Below are 23,924 nucleotides of genomic sequence, written 5' to 3'. Positions count from 1 at the left end.
GTCAATGGAAGTTTGTATTCTGTAGGTTGCCACACCTTATTAGGCTACTAAGTTTGAGTCGATCAAACAGATCGAGTCTTCAATATCTTGTTCATACATTGTGAATTTTTTCCTGTATTCTTAGTTCTTTGCAGCAACAACTCTATTTTTCTGGGTAGGATACTACTTGTTTCTTTTCATTTGGGGATATATCTTGTCATAAGATAATTCTTCACGTAGGAGGAACTTTTTTGTTAATTTTTGTATATCATCACTCATGAGCAACTATTGTCCATATCTTTCTGCAGGTTTATTATATCATCAGTCATGAGCAAGTATTGTCCATATTTTTCTGCAGGTTTATTATATCATCTTTCATGAGCAACTATTGTCCATATCTTTCTGCAGGTTTATTAATTTTAGATGGGAAAACATCATATTGACGATGGGCTTAATACTTCAATCAAAGTGAGTAATGTATCAGATGCAACACATAAAGAAATAAATTCTTGTTCTGATGCTGAGAGTAGTTCAGAGTGTGAAAAACAAGAGAAAATTGAGGAACTTGCTATTTCCCAGACTAATGATATATTTATTCATAGACAAGATGTCGTCAAATCCAGTAAGCATGAAGATTTTCTTGGAATTGTTGTAGAAGTGGCTGGTGATTCAGACTCAGAGGATAGCATCACAGATGATGATGACAGTGAAATGGATGAGGAAAAGGTTGATGCAGGCAATGGTGGAGGTGACAATGATAATGATTATACTAACAATGATGGTGATAACATCAATTGTCTTCCAAATGGACAAGTTAGAATAACTTGGAGCGATGGTTCAGAGACAACAGAAAATACTAGTGATATTGTGGTAGTAGACAGAAGTTTTCTGCATGGTGATATTGTTGCTTCTGCCATTGATCCAACAGGACAATTAGGACTTGTTGTTAACATCAATATCACAGTTGATTTACTTTCTGCAGATGGTGAGGTGATAAAAAATGTTAACTCTAGAGATCTAAAACGCATAAGGGAATTCAGCGTTGGTGATTTTGTTGTTTTTGGACCTTGGCTTGGTAGAGTTGATGAGGTGTTAGATAATGTGACTGTTCTTTTTGATGATGGATCTGTATGCAAAGTAGTTAAAGCTGACCCTTTGCAACTGCATCCTGTTCTGAAGCCAGTTGTTGATAATGCAGATTGTCCATACTATCCAGGCCAAAGAGTTCGTGCTGTTTCTTCCTCTGTTTTCAAAACTTCTAGATGGCTTTCTGGCTTGTGGAGAGCTAACCGTCATGAAGGCACAGTCATCAAAGTTCAAACAGGTGCAGTGGTTGTCTATTGGATAGCTTCAGCTTATCTTGGTGTTGATACTAATTCAGCTTCCGCACCTGCCGAGGAGCAGAATCCTAAGAACTTAACTCTGTTGTCTTTCTATGCACACACAGACTGGCAATTAGCAGATTGGTGTCTCCTGCCATCTTATCAACAATTATCATCTTCTGCTGGCATTCCAATAAACAGAAAATGAAAGAAGCTGTGAGTGATTCTATTGTCATTTAAGGAAAATCAATTAAGCTCTTGCATATTGGATGAAGCATTTCCAACTGGCACCGAACTAGAGGCAACGAATGACTGTTTTCTGGTCCACTCTAGCCTTGCATGAACTCTGATATCCCTGATTCTCAATGCATGCTTGGACAAGATATTGATGGATCTTCTGAAGTTAGTTCGACTTCCAAAGAATTTCATGGGCATTCCCAGTCTCGAAGTGAAGATTACTTGAATGATAATTTAACAGCTAAATTAGGCCAGGTAAATGGAACTGAATCAACAGAATTTCATGGGCATTCCCAAATTGAAGATTACTTGAATGATAATTTAACAGCTAAATTCGGCCAGGTAGATGGAACTGAATCAACAGAATTTCATGGGCATTCCCAGTCTCGAAGTGAAGATTACTTGAATGATAATTTAACAGCTAAATTAGGCCTGATGGAACTGAATCAACAGATTTTGCTGAAAAATGCTCATGCAGTAGTCCTTCCATTTCAAAGGAGGCGGCTCATGAAAGCTGGCCAACATACCGTAAAAAGCTTCGAAAAGTCTTTTTTATGAGAGAAAAGAAAGCTCGGAAGAAGAAATGATAACTTTGAAAGTGCACTTTTCATTGTAAACACCGTTACAAAGGTTGATGTGGCTTGGCAAGATGGAATTAAAGAATATGGGCTGCAGTCCACATCACTAATTCCAATATCATACTCCAAACGATAATGATTTTTTTCCTGAGCAGTATGTGGTTGAAAAGGCATCCAATGAAGAAGATGGTTCTTTTGAAGCTTGTCGTATAGGAGTAGTAAGAGCTGTGAATTCTCATGAGCGTACTGTATGCGTTAGATGGCTTAAACCTGTGAGCAGGCCAGAAGACTTAAAAGAGTTTATGTGTGAAGAAATTGTTAGTGCTTATGAACTTGATGCACATCCAGATTATGATTACTGCTATGGTGATGTTGTTGTACGCTTGCCCACAACTTCTGATGATTCAACAAAATTTGAAATTCCTATCAAGGCACAAGGAAATCAACTTGATACAGAAGTGATATCAGCTGATTCAAGAAAAGAAGACAGAGATGCTGATGAAGAAACTCTGGTCCAAAATTATGAGTTTGTGAGAACAAAAGAAGTCTATCATGGGTTGGAACTGTAGTTGGTCTCCAAGATGGTGACATTGAAGTTAACTGGGCTGATGGGATGATCTCAAAGGTACTTGACGTAGCACAGGAGGACGGACTAAGCAAGCCAACCTCTTGAAGAGAGAAACCCTCACATTGAGACAACTAAAAAAATTTATTAATTGAAAACATGAAAATTATTTGGACTCTAGACCACTTTAATAGACTCAACTCTAATGAAAATTTTGAAATAAAGAACCAAATCAAGAAACACGCTAATGCTAAATCATAATTGAGCACGCAATTATCCCTTTACCAAGTAAGCAACAATTTAGTAAACAATAAACAATCAAATTAAAATTCACTTGGACCCAAGTTATCTTCTAATTTGTTTCCTTTTCTGCAGTAATACTTCTCTTCCTCGGAAAAGGAATTAGGTCTAATTTTGACGCCATCATGCGTTTAACATAAATTCCAAATCTACAAGTTTTTGAAAATTTTCATATCAATATTATTATAACTTGTTCTAGCATATTGTGTTTTAGGTAGGTCCTCAGGAAGTTTATGTTGTTGATCGAGATGATGATGAAATTAGTGATGACGGTGCCAGTTGGGAAACAGTTGATGAAAATGAGATGGATGTACTTGATGGCACTGAAAAGGTTGATTTCTCTTATGTTCATCCTGACTTGTGAATTCTTTTCTTTTTCCTGTTTCATGTTTGAGATATTTATATTTGTTCCATGCTAGGAAGCTGATCTACATAATTGTAGTGATAACACTATCCAAAAAGAAAAGAGATCTGAAACATCACAAGAAGATATTACCGGTGGACGAAGTGGGCCACTTGCAGTACCTCTTACTGCTCTTGATTATGTGACAAAATTTGCTACTGGGCTGTTTTTTCGAGCTAAAAGACAGTTGAATGCATTGGGTTCAGGTCAGATTGGAGGAAATGATGCAGAATGTGAAATGGATCTTGCTGCTTCTGAAAGCACAGTAGACGTGGAGGATGAGAATAAAGTTTCTGATGTTTCTGACTATAATATTACTCAAAGCACACATCAGAATTCAGAATTAATGAATAATCAAGAGGCAGCAACTGAGGATGTGGAAATAAATATTCATTACCCTTTGGTTCAACCTGCATCAATAGGATCAGATATTGACAGTAGAACATCGTATGATCTTGATGACCCATATAATTTCAAGCACTTCGATATTGCTGAAAATCCGTCCGACCATCATTATTTTGGTGATGCCGAAATGGTAATTGATTTTATCAGTTGTATGCTCATTTTGAGGCAATTTAAATATATTTCATTGTTATATTTTGTATGTATCTGCTGTACTATAAATCTGATGCTATCTAATTCTTCATTCTTGTATCTGGATACACGACTTGTTTGATGCTTTATATATATGTAAGTTTTGTTGCTATCTTGGTCATATTTGACAAAAATGCAGTGTAGTGGTCAAAGGAAGTGGGTTAAAAAGGTTCAGCAAGAATGGAATATTCTTGAAAAGAACTTACCTGGTAAGTGGATATGACTGAATCAACATATTGATACAGTAATTAGACATGCAACTTGAAATTATTACACTTATGTTTACAGATGCTATTTATATTCGAGTATATGAGGACCACCTAGATCTAATGAGAGCTGTGATAGTTGGAGCCAGTGGAACACCATATCAGGATGGTCTCTTCTTCTTTGATTTTCATCTCCCTCCAGAATATCCTGAAGTTCCACCGGTAACTGTGATATTGTTATCTTCTTCTTAGGTCCAATAGTTAATGTGTCTTAATGACTAACATTCAATTTACTCGATATGTCTTTTGTTTCAATGCTTCATCCTGTTTGTTCAACTTTCAATTTGTGTTGACTTCCAGAGTCTGTACCTCCATTGTTAATTCTTCTTTCTATTGCAGTCTGTCTATTACCATTCTGGTGGCTTGCGGATAAATCCAAATTTATATGTGGATGGAAAGGTTTGCTTAAGCCTGTTAAATACATGGACAGGCAAGGGAAATGAAGTTTGGGATCCATCATCTTCTAGTATCCTCCAAGTCCTTGTTTCATTACAAGGGTTAGTTCTCAATGACAAGCCGTACTTTAATGAAGCTGGTTATGAAAAGCAGATTGGAACGGTTGAAGGGGAGAAGAATGTCATACCATACAATGAGAACACATACCTAATGAATTTGAAATCAATGATGTATCTTTTGAGAAGGCCACCCATGGTAAGTTCAAGAGACATGGCAATTTTCTTTTCCTTTTCCTTGAATGCCATTTGTTCACACGCCTTTCATTTTCAAACAAATTTTCTTGTCAATTTTATTTGATTATTAGTCAAAAGATAGACTTACAAAATGAATCTTTGTGCTCAATTGTTTTTGGAAAACAACCTAATCCTATCACAACTATATTTTGATGTGTATTCAAATGAATTCAAGTAATAAGAATTAAAGATTCTAGTTTTGTCACCTATGTGAACATACAAACATACTCTTAATTGAACAGAAACTCAGCAAATCATATCACTTTGCACCTTAGTTATTTTGGGGTTTTGAGAACCTGCATCACTAAAATTCTGATTTATGGGCATTTAACATATGGATCTAGATGTTAACATCTCATTTTCTAAAGTATTTATACGTGGATAACAGTGAGTATTGATGTCAAACAAAGGGTGACAAAAAATCCAACAAGCTGAAAACCAAGGATAAAATGATAACTTATAAAATATATGAGAATTTGTATGTACAGCCACCAGCTGATGTTAGTCTAATGTTAAGCGAGTTAGATCTAAAGCATTTTCTGCTGTGTAGAAATTTGAATGTGTATAATACTACTGTAGGGAGGGATTTAGAGTCACATCCAATGGGATGTGAGAACAGCTGATGGTCAATACAAAAAAATTTATGTATAGCTGAAATGATTAATTATATCATAAAATGAAAACCAACTATAGTTGAAGTGACCCAAGTGTTAAAATATAAAATGTTTTCATTAATGATAAATTATTTAATTATAAGTCTTAAGCCTGTTTTATATAGAACACATACCTTTGTGGGAGGAGATTCTAACCCCTGCATGCTTGGTAAAAATTATACAAATAATATAATATTAAAATTGTATAAATATTGCACGTATATTTCACTCGCTCTTTTATTCCAATTTGTATCTTTTGGAGAGTCAAATTTCTCTACTCTACGTCCAATCCTGGTGCCTATCTTTTAGACTTGGTCGTCCTTGCGCATTTAGTTTCTAATCTGTTCTTTTATGTTATTGATTGATGCAGCATTTTGAAGACTTTGTTAAGGACCACTTCCGCAGACACGGTCATTACATTCTTAAAGCTTGTGAGGCCTACATGGCAGGATGCATGATCGGCTCCCTCACTACTGATGGATGCTCGACAGAAAAGAGCCAGGAGCATTCTTGTTCAGTAGGTTTCAAGTTAACCCTGGCAAAAATTTTGCAGCGGCTGATACCTGCATTCGATGAAGTAGGAATCGACTGCAGCCAATTCAAACATCTACTCAAATCCGAAAACCCTCCAGAAATTTGAACAACCAGATTATCTTTTTCTTTTGTGGTTTGTTTGGGCAGTATATATGGTCATGGCTCAATTCGAAGGGAACAATTGGAGCCTAACTTGAAGGTTGTTCCATAAAGCATTTAGGAAACAAATTGCCAGATGCTGAGTATCTATCTATTGTGGCAGTCTTTTTTGCCAAACACTGCTGTTCATTTTTTTTCATTTACAAAAATATAGATAGAGCCTTATATAGAATAAACTCGATTCCTTGATGCAACAATAACAATCGTATACCTAGTGATTAAATGATGTTGGCTCAGTTTTGCAGAGTTCAATCTTGAGTATGCTAAAAATTTGTATCGAACTGTAAATGTGATTCTCTTAAGAAGATTGCAGTTATGTTACCAGATTTTTTTTCCTTTTCTTTGTAATTGCTGCTCAATAATATTATTATATAGATTAACTCACTTATCTCTCTACTGAATAGTTATTAACCTTGTTAAAAATTTTCACAAGCTCCAAATAGGCCCCACCACAACCCTCCTGACGACCTGACCTGATGGGATCACGGGCGTTGATTAAGTAGAAAATCAAGGTGGTTCAAGCTTTCTGCTGCTGCTTTATTGGATTCGACGCCAGCAATTTTTTTTCCTCAGCATAAAATGAAATCTATTATCAATCTATTATCCTAATTAATTCTACACAATTAATTTCATAATTATTTATAAAAAAATTTAAAAAATTATAATTGATTATGTCGAAGAGTCAGAATTTGATTCTTGTCTATTTCAATAATTCTACTTTATCTAATCAACTTAATTACATTTTAAAAGTCAATTTTTTTATTTTTCAATAAAAAAATAAAATCTGTCATCTTAGCGGTTTATATGTCATGATTATTTATAAGAAAGTAATCAAAAATTTATATTTAAAAATTGATTTAAATGGAGAACTTTTATTAAAATTTAATTTTTATTTATTTTAATAATTTTATTTTATCGTAATCCATTCAATTACGTTTCGGATTGATATTAGATACCTCTTGGAGTTTAAGGGAATAAATTTAAAGTAAAATTTATGTATCATCTCCATCGTGAGCCTTCCATATTTGACACTGTCGCTGTGGATTCGGTTCAATCAGCGCCCTATTTCCATTGTTTCAGAGCATGGACAGATTCAGAGCATGGGCACAACAAACGCCACGACACGACACTGCTGCTGGTCAAATCCCAGGGCTCGGGAATCCATGCAAGAACGCCTCCCTGCGCAACCCAACACGATGTCAGTAAAGTCCCAGTGGAGTTGAGGTCACAATAATCTCAGCATGACCTGCGCCGACTGCTGGATCATCGACTGTTATCCGACCGCCGCCAGCCTCCACCGGAGCGTTATCAGCCACTGGACGCTGTCTGTGAGCTAAAACTAACTGTTTTGGTTAACTAAAAAACTTATACTCATCCAAAATCACTAGATCTTTATGATCTTGATCATGATTCAGAGGGGGGCTAAAGAGTGAGCTCTATGATCTTTTTTTAGCTTGAAAGTTAAACCTTCCTCCTCACTTCAATCTTTGACTTTCAGTCTCTGTTCCTGTGCCTCCCTACTTGTGGCTCGAAGTCGAAGGCAAAGCTCCTCCTGCTACCTTGCCGCTCCGTCTCCTCCCTCTGTCTCTCTCTCTCTCACGCAGAAATCCATTCAACACAAGCCAAACGCTTGTCTAAACCCTCCAAAACCCCTCATTTTTGAGTGCCTGTGGCTGTAGCCATCAGATGGGTGGCTGTGCGGCGTCCAGGCTTTGGTCCGACGGCGAGGAGGAAGGCCCGGTGGCGCTCTGTCGCGAGAGGAAGCGCCTCATCAGAGCTGCGGTCGACTGCCGCTACGAACTCGCCGCCGCTCACGCCGCCTACATCCACTCCCTCAACGCCGTCGCAGCCGCCATCGACATTTTCGTCTGCCGCCTCTCCGTGCCCGCTCCATTCCTCATTACCCTCCCTGGCGACACCGCGGTTTCTTCCCCTCCCTGCGCCTACCTCCGCCAGACGCCGACGGAGCCAAAGGCCGAATCTTTGCCCCGCCGCGCTTCTCCTCCCCCATCCTCCCCCTCGGGCTCGAACTCCACAGAGGCAGCGGAGTCAGTGGAGGAGGAGGTAGAAGAAGAGAATAAGTGGACAAGTGAAACGAGTCGCGGTCGCTACTTCTTCTCCGCAACAGCGCCAATGCCGCCGTCTCCTTCGTCGGAGGTGTTCGGTTGGGACTTCTTTGGCCCGTTCGACGAGGTCCAACGCCGCAGCGGGGCGACTCGACCGGAGTTCAGATGAGTATCTGAGGGCGGTGAGGGAGCAAGAAGGCATCCCGGAACTCGAGGAAGCCGATGAATACGAAGAAGAAGAAGAGGCGAAAGGCGAGACTTCAGCTGTAGAAAGAGTAACCGACTCCGGTGGCAACACAGCAGTGTTGGAGGTCATCGCGAGCCAAGAAGTGGACTTGGCTCCGTCCGAGAAGGCAGGAGAAGGCAGAGATCTACTGCAAGCGCTGAGAGAAATCGAGGACTACTTCATCAAGGCATACCATTCTGGGAAGGACGTCTCAAGGATGTTGGAGTGCAACTCTTTTAAACACCAAGCAGGCCACGAAGAGACAGAAGGTTGGATTTTTCACTCTTTTGTCTTGCTTTTCATTGTGATCTGTGGCTTCTTCTCTCTTCCTTGTCCACTCTGGTAAAAGATGGAACTGAAAGAGGGAGGAGGAACAATTACAAAGTGCTGTGCTTTTCCACTTCACCACTGTTTCTTCATCCCTCGGCAATGGTCCATGGTTTGATTAATCTTTTACCCCTGCAACTCTACCAATTGATTTCTTAACCGCCTTCATTCATTATCATTCTTGCATGACTACAAAGGATTAAGATTCCTAGTTGCCAAAGAAGATGCTCAGATTTCTTTTTCTCATGTTTGGCGATCTGATTTTGTCAATGTCTTGATCATAATTCTGTGAAGCATCATTACTCTTACAAGTTTGTAATGATCTGCTCTGTTGATTGTTTAGCATAAGGGATAGTTCATGTGTATCAGAACTTTACTGATTGTGTATCTGCATCATCTTTGATTTAGAGAATTCATCGAAAGGTATCCGAACTATTACATGGCATCGGTCTGCATCATTCTCCTCCTCCCATAGAAGTCTAGTTGCATCAAGCTCAAACAGCACATCTTGCGCGGAAACTACGAGTGAATTTTTGGATGACTATGTAGGAATGGAGTCTGGAAGCCATTCACAGACTCTAGGAAGGTTGTGTGCTTGGGAGAAAAAGCTCTATGAACAAGTGAAGGTACATTTGTGTGTTCTTGAAATTCCATGGATTCTCTTAGTGTTCATGTCTAACTAAACCCTTCTCTGATCACTGATGCTCCCTATAAATATTAACATTTAGCAAATTTGTTGAGTTCCTTTATCGAAAGCAACAAAGGTTGTTCCTGTGTGGCATGAAAAGAACAAAGCTTTAGATCTTTCAAGCATGACTGATAGTTTTAGCTTCACAAAAAGAACAAATCTTCTCTTCATGGATTGGTTTTGTTTCTAGGCTGGAGACCAGGTTTGGCAAGCTTACCTGAAGAACTGCATGAAACTGAGAAACCAAGAAGTGAAAGGATCGAAATCAAGCTCGGTGGAGAAAAATAGAGCTATTGCAAGAGATCTACACGCAGAGATATGTGTGGCACTACAAGCTTCTCAATCAATATCACAGAGATTAGAGAAATTAAGAGATGAGGAACTGCAACCGCAAATCATAGAGCTTCTACAAGGGTAAGAAGAATTCAATATCATTCATTAAATTGGTAATCACAGCATTCTCTTCATTGTTTGCTTTTTCTGCAGCTTATCCCAGATGTGGAATATAATGTTTGAAGCTCATGAGTCTCAGAAACAAATAATGTTTGAAGTGAGCACATTCATATGCCCGGCGTATGCAAAATTCAGTAACAATACAAATCGTCTTGCGACTGTTACTTTGGAGGCTGAGCTTTGCAACTGGAGATCATGCTTTATAGGCTATGTTGCAGCACAGAAAGCATATGCCGAAGCTATTCGTGCATGGTTATCGAAGTTCATTGCGTCTGATGTCGAATACTATTCTCGAGCTAGATCTTTATTACCTTCTTATAGAGATGGCACACCTGCTTTAGTTGTTATGAGTCATGAATGGCTGACCTCATTAAAGAAGCTGCCTGATCAACCTGTATCCTTCAGCATGAGAAGTTTCATCAGAACTGTTCGGGGCTTGTGGATTAAGCAAGGGGAAGAACAACAGCAAAAGAGAAAAGTTGACAGGCTCGCCAAAGAGCTCGATCGCAGGGTTCTTGCACTGCAAAAAGAAGAGAGCAAGGTTGTGGAACTCAAGCTGTTTGAAAACAAACCTGATTCAGATATGTGGCAGCAAGTAGAGTATTTATCCAGAAGGAAAGAGCTGCAAGACATGCTAAGGAAAAAATTGGAATCCAACAAAGTGAAACATCAAGATTGCCTGCGCAAGACCCACGAAATCACTATCAATGGATTCAAAATTGGATTGGCTAGCATTTTTGAATCACTAACGCAGTTCGCGAAGGATTCGGTCAGCCTGTATGATGCTCTCTTGATGCAGGAGAAGGGAAAGGTGGTGCATCAGATTCTTGAGAAGACTACTTGCACAAATTGATATCCTGTCCATCTTTTTGGGACAATGTAAATTCAATGAAGCAATGAAATGTGAATACCTACCAAAGAAGAGACCCACATACAATTCTATTTTGCTTGCATCTTCTTTTTTCATTTTGTAAACTAATCATGGTTGATTCACATGGAAGGTTTTGTCTTGTTAGATGACAAGGAAGTGCATAATGAATGAAGAGGGGGGAAAGAATTTGAAGAAAGTGGTTGAAGTTTTGAGAGAGTGAAAGTGAAATGTATGAAAGGAAACAAGAAACCTAAAGAAGGATTATTCTTCACTTTGCTCCCATGTGACCCTATAAGTGAGGACAAAGGCACTTTATGGACATGTATGTATCTAAGGATCGACTTGAAGGTATAGAAATTTTATGTAAATGGGTATGTTGACCGTTCCTGTTTGAGATAGCTTCCAGATGAATCATCGAACACTTGACTCTTCTATTGATGAAGTCGCACGAAACTCACAAGCAGCTGGAGAAGACGATATTCCTGTAGAATTAGTTCTTTTGTTGATGAAGTCACACGAAACTCATGAGAATTGGAGAAGACGGTGTTCTTATAAAGCTTCAAAGAGAAGAAGAATTAGAATGGAGGCCAGGAGTGCCCTGACTCAGCAACTCCGACGCCTAAATCAATCCCTCGTTGATTGGAAATGGAGATGGAGATGGAGAAGAGAAAGAGCAATGAATCCAGTGAGTGGAGAGTGTATGCATGAGTGTGCACGTATCTAGGCCCGTAGGAAGTAGGGGTTTTTTATAGAGTCATCCGTAGAGATGTCCCATCAACGATAAGAAACACATCCCATCGCGGTAGGAAAGGGCCCCATCATTCATGCTTAGTATGGTAAAAGATCATGTTGTATTAAATGTGGTAGGTGATCCGCCGTTGCATACTTTACCATTTAACGTGTCGCTCAGGCGGTTGTCGAACGGTTGTCGGGCGGTGTCAGGCAAGATAAGGGATGTAAGTTGATAGAGTGGAGCTACTTGGGCACGAAGTGCACACTCAGCGAGACTAACCTGACTGAGGAGTCAGTCATGGAGTCAGGTTTAGGGTTGGGCATGAAGTCGGGCATAGAACTGGTCGCGGAGTGAGACATGGAGTCAGGCATGGAGTCAAACATGGAGTCAAGCACGGAGTTGAGTACGGAGCTGGTTGCAAAGCTCATCACAGAGTCAGACATGGAATCCAACATGAACTCGGGCGGGCATCCGATGTGTTATCTCCATCTGAACTAGATTTTGATTTTCTTGATTAGAATATATCAGCCCATAACATCGACAAATTAAAAAGTCATGATCCACATTGTCAATTTGTCACTAGAGCTAGGGCAACTAATAAATTGACACCCCAATTTTAGTTGGGTGGCTTCAAAGAGACGACCAATCTATCAGACCCAATGAGTTGAGCAAGCCAATCGGTCGATAAGCCATGCAAGTCTTGCTAGTTAGGCCAAGCTAATGGCTCGAGTTATGCAAGTCGATCGAGTCAATTAAGCTAAGGGGATGAATACTGGTAAAGTCACTCACCCAACCAAGTCAGTTGGTCCAGTACTCCCTTCTAAAAGATTCAGTTTCCTTAGCGCCGTTGCTCAATATTTAGCGCCGAAAGGCAACGAAGAAGACACATGCTCACATGTGGATTGGGTTTTTGTGCTTTGTCTGTCGGTCTTCTCTCCCCTTCGTTTGCTTCTACAGCCCTCGTTCTTAAGCTACGACCAAACAAGTTGCCACCTCAAACACAGCCGATCGATCGACCTTCCAATCCATTGACTAAAAACTGAGCCATCGAGAACGACCAGAGCGTAGGGCTGTCTGTCTGCGCTTTTTCTTTTCTACTGCATGGAATGGTCACGTAAACCAAGGTTTAGGGGAGGAGGAGCTAAACCTAAACCTAAACCTAAACCTAAACCTGCCCTCCCTGTCACTACCAGTAGCCTTTTTGTTTGTGGCTTCTTTTGCTTCCCCTTCCAGTTCTCCATCTCGGGGTCATCGTCTGGCGATTGCATGTCTCTATCTTCCTCCGTGACTCGGGGAGACAGAACAAAAGAGAGGGAGGATGTGTGTTGGTGGTATTGTTGGGTGGATGAGGCGAGAAAATACAGTGGGCACATGCTCCTGCCGCCGTGGTTTTGCTGCGTGCCCTACAGCGAGCGGATTTCTGAGCGCCAGGCTTAGATTTCCTGTGAGTTTTAAACTTATTTGATCTTGTGAGTAATGACAGCTGACCGTAATTGCTTACAGCAGCATTCTGTAGCTGTAATTCTCCATGAACAAGCTAAGCTGGTGGAAGAACCTGAACAAGGATAATAGAGAGAGAGAGAACAGCAGATTGTGTCCGAATCATTGCGTTAATCATGCAAAGCTCCAATGATTTGCAGACCCTATTGGATAGGCTGAGATTTAGCGTTTACTGTGAGGGATAATTGTCCCACCTTCATCCTTTCTCTCTTTTTATAAGGACTGCTCGTGCAGCGGTTGGCGAGTGGGAAGCTCATGGAACTCGACGAGCAGGGCTTCTTGGACGAGCTGCTCTGCCTCCGCAGCGATGCATGGGAAGGCGCCTTCTTCGCGCCCGGCGAAGCTGACGCCTCCTTCGACTGTTTCCAACAGAGCCCCGCGGGGCTCCTCCCTCCCAGCGCCGGCGTGCCGCTGGCCGCTGGCTATGACTACTGCCTGAGCGACGTCTACTGCCCGAGTGACGCTGTGTACTCTGCCGCGCCGGAGGTACAGTCCTCGGCGCTCCGGTCGGCGCTCGACGACGCCGAGCGAGGTCAGAGCTCCTGCAAGTTGGAGGCGCCGCCGCCGCCGGCGTTGGTTGGGCTGAGGAAGACGAGGAAGAAGAAGCTCGAAGGTGCGCCGTCGAAGAATCTGATGGCGGAGCGGCGGAGAAGGAAGAGGCTCAATGACCGGCTCTCCATGCTCCGTTCGATAGTCCCCAAGATTAGCAAGGTCGATTGCTTTTTCTTACTTTGGTTTTACTCGGACGGCCCTCCATCAAGTGTTCGATTAAATGCTCATGAGAAATACACGGACATCTTATTCACCAGATGGACAGAACGGCCATTCTCGGGGACACCATCGATTACATGAAGGAGCTACTGGACAGGGTCAAGCACTTGCAAGAGGAGATGATCGACCTCACTCCGGAGCAAGACAGTCTACTGAACATCTTCAAGGAACTAAACTCGAAGGAGGTCTCGGTGAGGAAGAACTCCCTAATTAAAGTGTTCGCGTATTCCTGTGGCTTCGACGCTAATAGTAATAGATCTTGTGCATTAATTAACAATCTTCCAGTTCGATGTCCAAAGAAGAGAGAACGATACACGCATCGGAATCTGCTGCGCCGCCAAGCCGGGCCTCCTGCTTTCCACCGTGAGCACGCTGGAAGCACTCGGGCTGGACATCCAACAGTGCGTAATGAGCTGCTTCAGTGAATTCGGAATGCAGGCATCTTGTCTGGAGGTACATTTGAATTATGTAATTGCCATCATCAAGGTTTAATTTTGTTCTACTGATCCTCCATTCGAATTGTAGGAGACGGACCAGAGGGCAGTCATGAGCGCTGAAGACATCAAGCAAGCACTCTTCAGGAATGCAGGCTACGGAGGAAGATGCTTATAATAATCGAACAACAAGAACTGGTATTAATTACTTGGACTACCAAATCTTGCTAGCTAGCTTCCCTGTGTGAATGAAATCTTATAGAATTTGTCTGTGCAGTGACATGAATCTCGATGAATATTATATGCCTATCGATCAGAATATAGATGTTTGTCTTGCTCTTTGGCCTGGTGTTGTTAAAGCAGCAGCTACCTAATCCCATTCGCCTATTTTATTTTCTCTCTTTATGCTCCTCGGGCTCCATCTTTCTCTGTGCTAAGAACAAAACAAAAGTGTGACTGATATAACCTGTCCCTCGTTCATGCACCACCAGTTCACCACCAGTTTTACTGCAGAAAAGTAAATGATCGATGCAAGGGATGAAGAAGATCTAGGCCTGTTTTACAAAGTTTGCGTTTTGTAAGCTCGTGCTGAAAGTGGTAAGTTTGAGATACGTAGAACTCGATAGCTCGCTCGAAGTATAGCAAAGTTAAGATCTAAAGCCCGGCCAGGCATGGAGCAGTCAGTCGCTGCCGATCGAAGGCTAGAGATGCTCGGCTTGTGAGCGCTGTGCGTTGCTGATCGACGACTGAGCGCCTGCCGCCGAGGCAGCTTTTTCAGGACGGCAATGGGCGATAGTTTATAGCTATGGCTGAAAAGTGAAAAGGACAGGGAAGGATCGAAGAATTGGTTTGCCGTTCAAGGATTAATTAATCAAAAAGGCAATTAATTGATTGGAGCACACTTTTTTAATATAATTAATTAATAATACTCGTGTTCGTAATAATTTTATATAGGATGCATTTTGTTTCACTTGAAATGTTTTTAGCTTCGTCCCATTAATTTTAGAGATAAATAATTTTCTAACTTTTGCACATCTAGAAGTCGATATTCAAATTCTAGTATTATGAGAAGATAAATCGAGAAGCTGTAATTTACTTCGGTTTCGTCGAGATTCGATCGTTATCACCCTTGTCCACTTCAGCAACTCAGCTCCATCGTAACCAACTTAACTACCTTGGCTTCGTCGAGATTCGATCGTTGTCACCTTTGTCCATTTCAGCAATTCTGCTCCATCGTAACCAACTTAACTATATCCTGGGGGTGAATGTTTTAATATTATACTATACTTATAGAGACACTTCTTGAGCTTTTTAACTTGTTCAATTATAGGGAAAACTCTAATAGAATTAAGAGGTGGGTGGCCCTCTCCTAATTCGCTCACCAAGCAAATCTAAAACTCAAGCGGCTCTTCACCTCTTAGAACTTTCACTTAATTGAAGGAAAATATCTTACAGTACACCATAATTGAGATTCAAACTATGAATACTTGATTAATTTACTGAGCATATTACCACTTCACCATGTCACGGGGGTGAACAAACAATCAACTACAATTTTTCGATTTACCTCTTTATAAATATATATATCGTATATATATACCGTGTGATATATATATATATATTATAACCCTTTATAGGCTATCAAAGTGCATTAGTCAAGATATTTTGATGATAAAAAATAGCTCTACTTCGTTATCATATGAGACAGTTTATGTTCTTTGCGAGTGAAACCAATGTTCACAAAATTTAGGCCTATCTCAAACAAAATTCGAACTAGACCAGTACCAATTTCATCAAAATGAAATCAATGTTCACCAAATTAAGAATTTAATTGAATCGGATCAAATAATCATTGTAAATCATTAGTTAAACTCGAGACTAATACAATCAAACCATCGAATGAACAAATTAAGATTAAAAGATATTTAACTAAGAATGGTAGAGTCAATTTTTTATCAAATCAAAATTTAAAAAATAATAATAAATTTTACATTCCCAATGACAATTTTAAATTAAATTCTCATAAAGTTGAAAATAAAATTCTTGAAATTTTGGGGGCAAAAATACTAAAATGTTGTTTTCACCCAAAATCATATAAGTTATTTTTAAAAACTTAAAATTTAATAATTTTTTTCTTCTAAAATCACAATATTATTTTTTAACATTCAAGTTTTCAATATGATGGTCCACAAATTGATCTAAAAATATTTTATTATTTTGACTTCCCGTCTAAGGTTGAGTTGATCGTTCACTTTGTGTTATTTGAAGGAATTAATAGGAAAGTTGAATATCGTTAAGATCTAAGTGATATAGAAGAGAGATAAAGGATTTCATCCTGGCCCTGGCCCTGGCCCTGGCCCAGTGGCCCACTACATGCGGAAATGAGACAATCAATGGGACATTCTACACCCATTAAAAATCGACCCCCTATTATGGCAGCTCCCGTGTATAAACCATCTGAGTTAGCCTGTGGGGTTATTAAATAGATTATTTATTTTTTTAGTTAACATCAAGTATCCAGCCTTTCGAGTTAATTAATTCTGGAGGTAACCGGTCCGACCCCATAAAAGTTTTCCACCAACTATTAGGATAAATAAGGAAGTGAAGATGACGATCTGCGCAACCTAACAACCAATGTTCTTGAGTCCACTATCTATTTGAGAGAAAATCTCCTCAAATTCGTTGTAACTGAGTTTCACACTCCAAATGCTTGGTCCGTCGTTGGCGGGTCTAACCATTTCACCATTGCCCCCCACCCCCGCCGTCGCCGCTTGAATAGATTATTGATAAATGATAAATCCTAGTTAGCCCCATTGACTATATCTGGGGGTGATCGGTCCGGCCCCACGAAAATTTCCCACCGGCCACCAGGGTAAATCGGAAAGTGTACGCAGCGGTTAGCCCAGACGCCCAACATCCTTTGATTGCGCTCCTCATTTAGAGGAAATTCCTACAAATACGCCGTAGTTGGGGATCGAACCGCACGTGCCTGATTGACAACCTGGATGTCCTACTTGTCCCGGGGACTTGAATAGATTATTGATGATGGAATGGGTGGTGGAATTTGTGAATAATTAAAGTTGATGATCTAATTGGTAATTGTTCCTGTCTGAGATCGTAGTCAAGTGAATTACTGGTGAATTATCTTCGAGGTTGACTAGGTGAATCACTGATGAATTATCTTCAAGGTTCATTAGGTCTTTGAAAGATCTGGTGAAGGGAGCGGATGTCCGAAGTCTTAGCTGATGAAAGAGACATAGGGGTTATCTGTAAGTCTCAATCATATGTTAGACTGAGCATGAGCATGACCATTCCGAACGCTCAAATTAGAATTCCGTGTAGAATTAAAGATAGATGATACAAGAATAAACAAAAGAAGCTTAGTGGATGGACCAAATCTGATACATGTTATTAGTATTCTCATTAATCAGAAACCAAGTATAACAATTTCATAATTGTTCTATTATCCATAGGATGCCAAGTGCCTTGGGAATATTCGTCGTCATTATCTATCTTAGGGGCAACCGAACTGAGGGAGTCAAGTGACTTGAGTCCTCTAAAGTCGAGTAACCAAATTGAGAGGGAGTCGAGGGACTTGAGCCCTCTGGGAGTCGAGGAAGCCTAAGCCCTATAAAGTTGGATGACCTTAGTCCTCTAGAATCAATAGATAACCAAATTGAGAAAAGAATCGAGGGACCTAAGCCCTCTAAGAGTTGAAAGGTCTGAGCACCCTAGGAGTCAAGGGGCAAAGTCGAGGAGCCACCACTATCTACATACTTTTAATCGATAAATAATTTCCCCACAACCAAAAAGTGGAATCAGTCATGAATCTCACACAGTCGATCCTAGATATCTGTGAAAAAGTAAATCAAAAAATTATAATTGACCACTAAGGAAAAAGGATAAATAATTTCACCCATATCAAGCTTACATGTTTACAATTTATATTAAAGACAAACTCCATTCCCATTATTCATCTAGTTTACATAAATATAGCTATGCATCCAGTAAGCCGTGTGACTTAGGATTTAGAAGCAAGGCGTCGCCACCAGTCGGAGGCGATTCTTTTTGCGCATTGTGATCCCAAAAATTTCGCTCATATCCACCTTCCCACCTTCTTCGGGTAGCTTCCACTCAAACTTCTGCACGAGGGTGGCGAGTCCGAGCTCGATGACGGCGATAGCAAACCCGATTCCAGGACAAATTCTCCTTCCGGCACCAAACGGAGTGAGCTCGAAATGCTGCCCGCGATAGTCGATGTCGTTGTCGAGGAACCTCTCCGGCCGGAACTCCTCGACGGCCTCCCCCCACGTGGCCGAGTCTCGTCCGATGGCCCACACGTTTATGTAGATCCAAGTGCCCTTGGGGACGTGGTACCCCTCGACGGTGGCGTCGCGGAGCGACTGTCTGGGTACCAGTAACGGCCCCGGCGGATACAGGCGCATGGCTTCCTTGACGACCGCACGAAGGTACTCCATGCGACTCAGGTCTTCTTCGGAGATGCTCGATTTTGAGCCAACCACGTGTCGCACCTCCTCTTGCAATTTCTTCATGGCACGTGGATTGCGTGCCAACTCAGCCATCGCCCACTCGATAACAATATGCGTCGAGTCCATTCCGGCCGCATACATATCCTGTACAGCACAATTTAGGATGAAAAAGATAAAAATAAAATGAATAAATAATTTGATGGTCAAACTCACCATGATCATTGACTTGATGGTCTCCCTCGTTATCAGGCGCTTCAGGTCCGCGTCCTCGCCCTTCTGCAGCGACAGCAACACCTCGATGAAGTTCTCCGCCGTCTCCTTCGGCTCCTCGCCGTCATGATCCCCTTCTCCGGAGGCGCAATTTTTCTCGTTGTCGTCAATTAGCTGCTCCATAATCGCATCGACTTGGCCCACCATCTTCCTCACTCGGCGGCTGATCATCATGCTTTTCAGGAACGGCGGCAGCGGAAAGCAGTCGGCGACGTGGAGCGTCCCCATGGCGACGGACACGTCCCCCATGATCTCGTCGATGTAGTCGCCCCACGTGGAGTGTCTCGAGCTCTCCCCGAGCGTCACCCGCCCGATCACGTGCTTGGCGAGCGTGTTCAGGGAGCGGGTCACGTCGATGGCGCTGCCTGGTGCGGCGGCGCAGGCTCCGGCGATGTCCTCCACCATGGAGGCCACCTCTTCCTCGCGGATGTGTCGGAAGGAGCGCACCATCTTGGCGCTGAGCAGGTGGAGGAGGCTCACCTTCTTGACCTGCCGCCGGCGGAGAATCAGAGATATAGATTACATTAATTTCGCGAGGAGAAGTAAAATATCGAAAATGAACGACAATAATTTCACCACTGACCTGGCGCCAGTGGTCGCCATAGGGCGCGAAGGCCACATCGTGGCCGTTGCGGGTGAACATGTTGGGGACGGTGAGCGACGGCCGGCTGGCGAAGACGTGGTCCTGTTGCTTCATGACCTCGCGGGCCATGTCGGCCGACGACACCACGAGAACGGGGGCCTGGCCGAGTCGGAGCAGCATGAGCGGGCCGTGGCGCGCCGACATCTCTCGGAGAGAGCGGTGGGGGAGCGGGCCGAGCTGGTGGAGGTTTCCGATGAGGGGGAGCCGCCAGGGGGAAGGCGGCTGCAGCAACTTGACCTTCTTGGCGGAGGAGCGCCAGCGGTATCGAAAGAGAGTAACTGGAAGCAAGACGAAGACGACGATGAAGAAGAGATGGAGGAGGAGAGGGTGGGTAAGCGAGAGCAGGGAAAGAAGATCCATGGCTGCCGGTGCTGTCCGAGTACAATTCGGCCGGAGCGGTGCATAGCGTCGTTATATAGGCCGGAACGAAGGAGGAATGGAGCCGGTAGCTGGAGGTAGAAGACCGTCGTTACTGCTTGATCGTGACGCCGGCATCTGCCACTGACCTGGAGCGGTCCCACACGATTGATTTGATCGGGGTAAATAAATAAATTATAATTGACCATATTTTTATCTGTAAAAAAATAAATTGATAAAAATGTAATTAAGCATTGTAAAAAGAGTATTTTTCTCGAGATTTCAGATTCGATCTTTTCCGTTATAATATATCTATCACATAATAATCAATTTAATCATGTTTGACATAAATTATTGTCTTTTAATAATAATGATAGGATTAATGTGTAACACACGCGTTGATATTTCATATTTGTGGATCTCCAATAAACACGTGATCCCTCACAAATCACGAGTAGGGTACAATGACACCCCATCATTTTCTCCCTATGGAATTTTCCTAAAATTCCCATTCAGACAACTTGTTTTTTTTTGCTATATTAGTCTTACCCTCTCTTCTGTAAATTTGTTCTAACCTACTCAATTATATTTCGGAAGCTAATCTAACCTTTTCTTCTATAAGAAAATAGAATTTGTTATCCCAGCGACCATTTGTAAGGAGGTAAATCGAGAAACTATAATTGATCACGACGGAGAAGGATATTACTTAACTTCGTCGAGATTTGAACCATTGCTCTCTTCTGTAAGTCTGTTCCATCATAATCAATTCACTGAAGGCTAATCTCACCCTCTCAAATCATATATCCATGCACCATGTGACACGTGTCTAGATTGTTAATTATTAGAATTAAAGCATATCATGTTTCACTTTTCTTCTGTAAAAGGTGGATCCACCACCTTATATCATGTTTCACGAGTACGCTGGATAGTGATTGCCCGATGAAAAATTTGGGTGGATTCATTTCATCTGAATTAATTGATATAAATATTTTAAATCTAATTCAAAAAAAAATGAACACGTTCTATACAAATATATAAATGAATGATGCACAGAAATTAAAATACATGGAAGCAATACGATATGATTAAAATTTATAATTAGCTTTTTCTGTAATTTTTTTAAGAAACTTAGTATAATTTCTTAATCTCTCATATTCTACGTATAATTTAAGAATTCATCTAGAAGGAAAAAAAATTAATACACAAGGTCAAATTAATTAATTAAGGAATAAAAAATATTTTAAAAAATAAACATGATACGTTATTAGTCAACCCCACTATACTCGTCAAAATTGAATACGTTACATGATAAAAAACGTGTCTATCAAAATTGTAAAAAAAAAATAATCTAGGGTCAGATAGAATATACTAATTAATAAAATATATATAGACCTCGTGAGTCTCGACACTTATCATGATCATTCTTATTAGTGATTGACTAATATAGTAATATGTATCACTATATTTGTTATTTGATATATTAATTGAGAGTGATTTAATTTTTATTGAAAAAATTATTTTAATAATCAATAAATTGAATAGGGATAGGATAACTATTTCATGAATCCGATACGATTGGACTAAAATATTGGCTCGCGTAAGAACTGAGTTCATAGACAGTACTAGCTAATATATATATATATATATATATATATATATATATATATATATATATATATATATATATAGGAATTTGCTCTGCCGCGCGACAAATCCCTGCGCACCCGTCCGCGACTCCGGCTTCTCCTCCGACGTTCGCCGCTTCTCCGCCACTGTTCACCGTCGTCCGGCCACCAACGGCCGCCGGACCGGATGCGTTGGAAGGCCAACTCGCCGGCGCTCCGGCCGGGCCCGGATTCCAGCCGGATTGTGGCCGGAATCCGGCCGAAATCCGGCCAGAAACGCGACAGAGCGTCTGTTGGGCGATTCCGGCCGAAATCGGCCGGATTCCGGCCGAATCACGGCCGGAGACCGGCCGCGGTCGACGCGCCGGCGCCGGGCGCGTCGACCTCGGCCGGTATCCGGCCGTGATTCAGCCGGAATCCGGCCGATTTCGGTCGGAATCGCCAACAGACGCTGTAAATACCTGAATGTCAATCATAGTAGAACAATTGAGGGGTATGAAATCGAAATTATAATATTTTAGATTTGATTGTAAATTAAAGAATAATTAAACAATTAGAAATTAATTAACTACTTGATTAATTAAAATAATTAACAATTGATTAATTGTGTGATTAAAATATGACAGCATTGATTAATTAATCAATTAATGATCTAAAAGACACTCATGTCTTTTCAAAATATTCTCTTTGGGATTAACTCTTTATCCCAATAAAACGAATTCAATTTCTTCTCCTCAACTCACTCGATTCAATTTCAAATTATGAGATTTTTTCTTAGCTTTTTTTTCTCTCTCTCTCTCTTAAGAGATCTAAGACTTCAAAAGTTGGTCGGGATGCAAAATTTAACATACTTGAATTTAAAATAGTAAGTTATTTTATCTTGAAAGTGAGTTGATTGATTCGGCATTGAATAATCTTATAAAAATGATGAAGACTATCAACGTCTTACTATTATACTTTCAAAATTTATTTTTAAAAATTGATGGAAAATTTTTATGAGATTAAATCAATCGCCTTCAAAATTAATTGGATCATAAAAATTAAAAATATGAATTATTTAAAAAATAAAGAATGAGCAAATATAAGCGATTAAACAATTTATGATGTCTTTAAATTTATTAGTACTCATTGCATGTGCTATTAAAAAAATAGCTAAATAATTTATATTGAAGTTTTTGTTTATATATATATTTTTTAAATTAATAAAAAATGGAAAAAAAATATAAATTATGCTAAGATTTCAAAAAGTATAAAACATCACATATATTAAAAGATGCAATAATTTGTTTTTAAAAACAATAATAAATTAAAATAAATAAATATATATATATATATATGATATTTATTTAACATGTGGTAATAATTATGAACTATAATTATTATAATATATTATAGTGTATCGATTAGGATCGATTTGAATCTAACAAATCTATACACATATTATAATTAATAAATTTATAATTGCTTGTAATGATTTACAATATGATATTAATAATTACAATTTATATCTGCTATAATATTTAAATTATCCTAACTTGATAATAAAAATACAATAGGAAATTATTTTGATAATTAATTAAAAAAAGATTGCTTTTAATGAGTCTAATTAATTCTTTAATTAATGGCAGATGAACCACCGGTAGGAAAGCGAAGGCAACTGCTTAATCAATTCCCACTCTTCCACTTGCTGCTCTGCCACTCTGAGTCCCTTTCGCTGGAGAATGACTCATCTTTGTCTTTTTCGACTATCAACGTAAATCAAAAAATATAAATAAATTTTAATGGATGATATTCCAACTGGTAATTGACGTCGAATAGAATAAATATAAATAAATTTTAATGGATTATCCAACTGGTAAGTGATGTCGAATAGAATAGTAATTATTTTGGAGATAAAAGATGGGAGGAAAATTGAAAAAAGATTAAGATCAAAAAATTAAAAAACAAGTAGAAAATCACCGACGGCGCCACTTCTAAGTTTTTAATCAAAAAAGAAAATTTTTTATTAATCAATCAAACTGGCTGTAAACCCCGTTAAACACACCTATAAATAAGCTATAAACTAAAACTCTAACTTAACCAAGTCAAAAATATCAAAAAAATCAAAAACAAAAAATTACTATAAATAATAAAAAATAAATTCAGAGATATGGACGGAGCAGTAAACGATGTCGGATGAGATCGAAAGTGG

The 23,924-nt window shown here is 40.1% G+C and overlaps 3 protein-coding genes and 1 pseudogene across 3 annotated transcripts; 3 read left to right on the top strand and 1 right to left on the bottom strand.

Annotated features, from left to right (window-relative positions):
• Positions 1-355: 355 nt before the first annotated feature.
• LOC141848653 (putative ubiquitin-conjugating enzyme E2 23) lies at positions 356-6,600 on the top strand. The gene is given in 12 exon segments (XM_074736702.1): positions 356-1,633; positions 1,636-1,795; positions 1,972-2,113; positions 2,115-2,237; positions 2,239-2,638; positions 2,641-2,741; positions 3,196-3,312; positions 3,401-3,919; positions 4,118-4,187; positions 4,267-4,406; positions 4,584-4,895; positions 5,957-6,600. Coding segments are annotated over 12 exon segments (3,585 nt in total). The 5' UTR covers positions 356-402; the 3' UTR covers positions 6,227-6,600.
• Positions 6,601-7,876: 1,276 nt separating this feature from the next.
• Positions 7,877-10,892, top strand: LOC141811456 (protein ALTERED PHOSPHATE STARVATION RESPONSE 1-like; annotated as a pseudogene).
• Positions 10,893-13,398: 2,506 nt separating this feature from the next.
• On the top strand, positions 13,399-14,631 carry LOC141811805 (transcription factor bHLH93-like). Its single transcript, XM_074699861.1, has 4 exons — positions 13,399-13,854; positions 13,953-14,105; positions 14,200-14,367; positions 14,440-14,631. The coding sequence occupies exons 1-4, from the start codon at positions 13,399-13,401 to the stop codon at positions 14,524-14,526; spliced, it is 864 nt and encodes a 287-aa protein (XP_074555962.1). The 3' UTR covers positions 14,527-14,631.
• Positions 14,632-18,261: 3,630 nt separating this feature from the next.
• Positions 18,262-20,147, bottom strand: LOC141848703 (cytochrome P450 71A26-like). Its single transcript, XM_074736749.1, has 3 exons — positions 19,692-20,147; positions 19,052-19,597; positions 18,262-18,982 (listed from the first exon to the last, which is right to left on the bottom strand). The coding sequence occupies exons 1-3, from the start codon at positions 20,109-20,111 to the stop codon at positions 18,377-18,379; spliced, it is 1,572 nt and encodes a 523-aa protein (XP_074592850.1). The 5' UTR covers positions 20,112-20,147; the 3' UTR covers positions 18,262-18,376.
• Positions 20,148-23,924: the final 3,777 nt, after the last annotated feature.

Source organism: Curcuma longa, chromosome 17 (genome assembly GCF_044706935.1).
Source record: "Curcuma longa cultivar G26 ecotype Majalengka, Jawa Barat chromosome 17, ITB_CL_G26_1.1, whole genome shotgun sequence".
NCBI classification, from domain to species: domain Eukaryota; kingdom Viridiplantae; phylum Streptophyta; class Magnoliopsida; order Zingiberales; family Zingiberaceae; genus Curcuma; species Curcuma longa.
The sequence above is the reverse complement of the archived record's forward strand: the minus strand, read 5'-3'. Positions and strand labels throughout refer to the sequence as shown.

Bases quoted from the DNA above. Each gene is read 5' to 3' on its own strand.
- LOC141811805 (XM_074699861.1), top strand. From the start codon at position 13,399: ATGGAACTCGACGAGCAGGGCTTCTTGGACGAGCTGCTCTGCCTCCGC. The intron at 13,855-13,952 runs GTCGATTGCTTT...CTTATTCACCAG, and splicing joins TAGTCCCCAAGATTAGCAAG to ATGGACAGAACGGCCATTCT. The intron at 14,106-14,199 runs GTGAGGAAGAAC...ACAATCTTCCAG, and splicing joins TAAACTCGAAGGAGGTCTCG to TTCGATGTCCAAAGAAGAGA.
- LOC141848703 (XM_074736749.1), bottom strand. From the start codon at position 20,111: ATGGATCTTCTTTCCCTGCTCTCGCTTACCCACCCTCTCCTCCTCCAT. The intron at 19,598-19,691 runs GTCAGTGGTGAA...CGCCGGCGGCAG, and splicing joins ATGGCGACCACTGGCGCCAG to GTCAAGAAGGTGAGCCTCCT. The intron at 18,983-19,051 runs GTGAGTTTGACC...TGTGCTGTACAG, and splicing joins CCATCAAGTCAATGATCATG to GATATGTATGCGGCCGGAAT.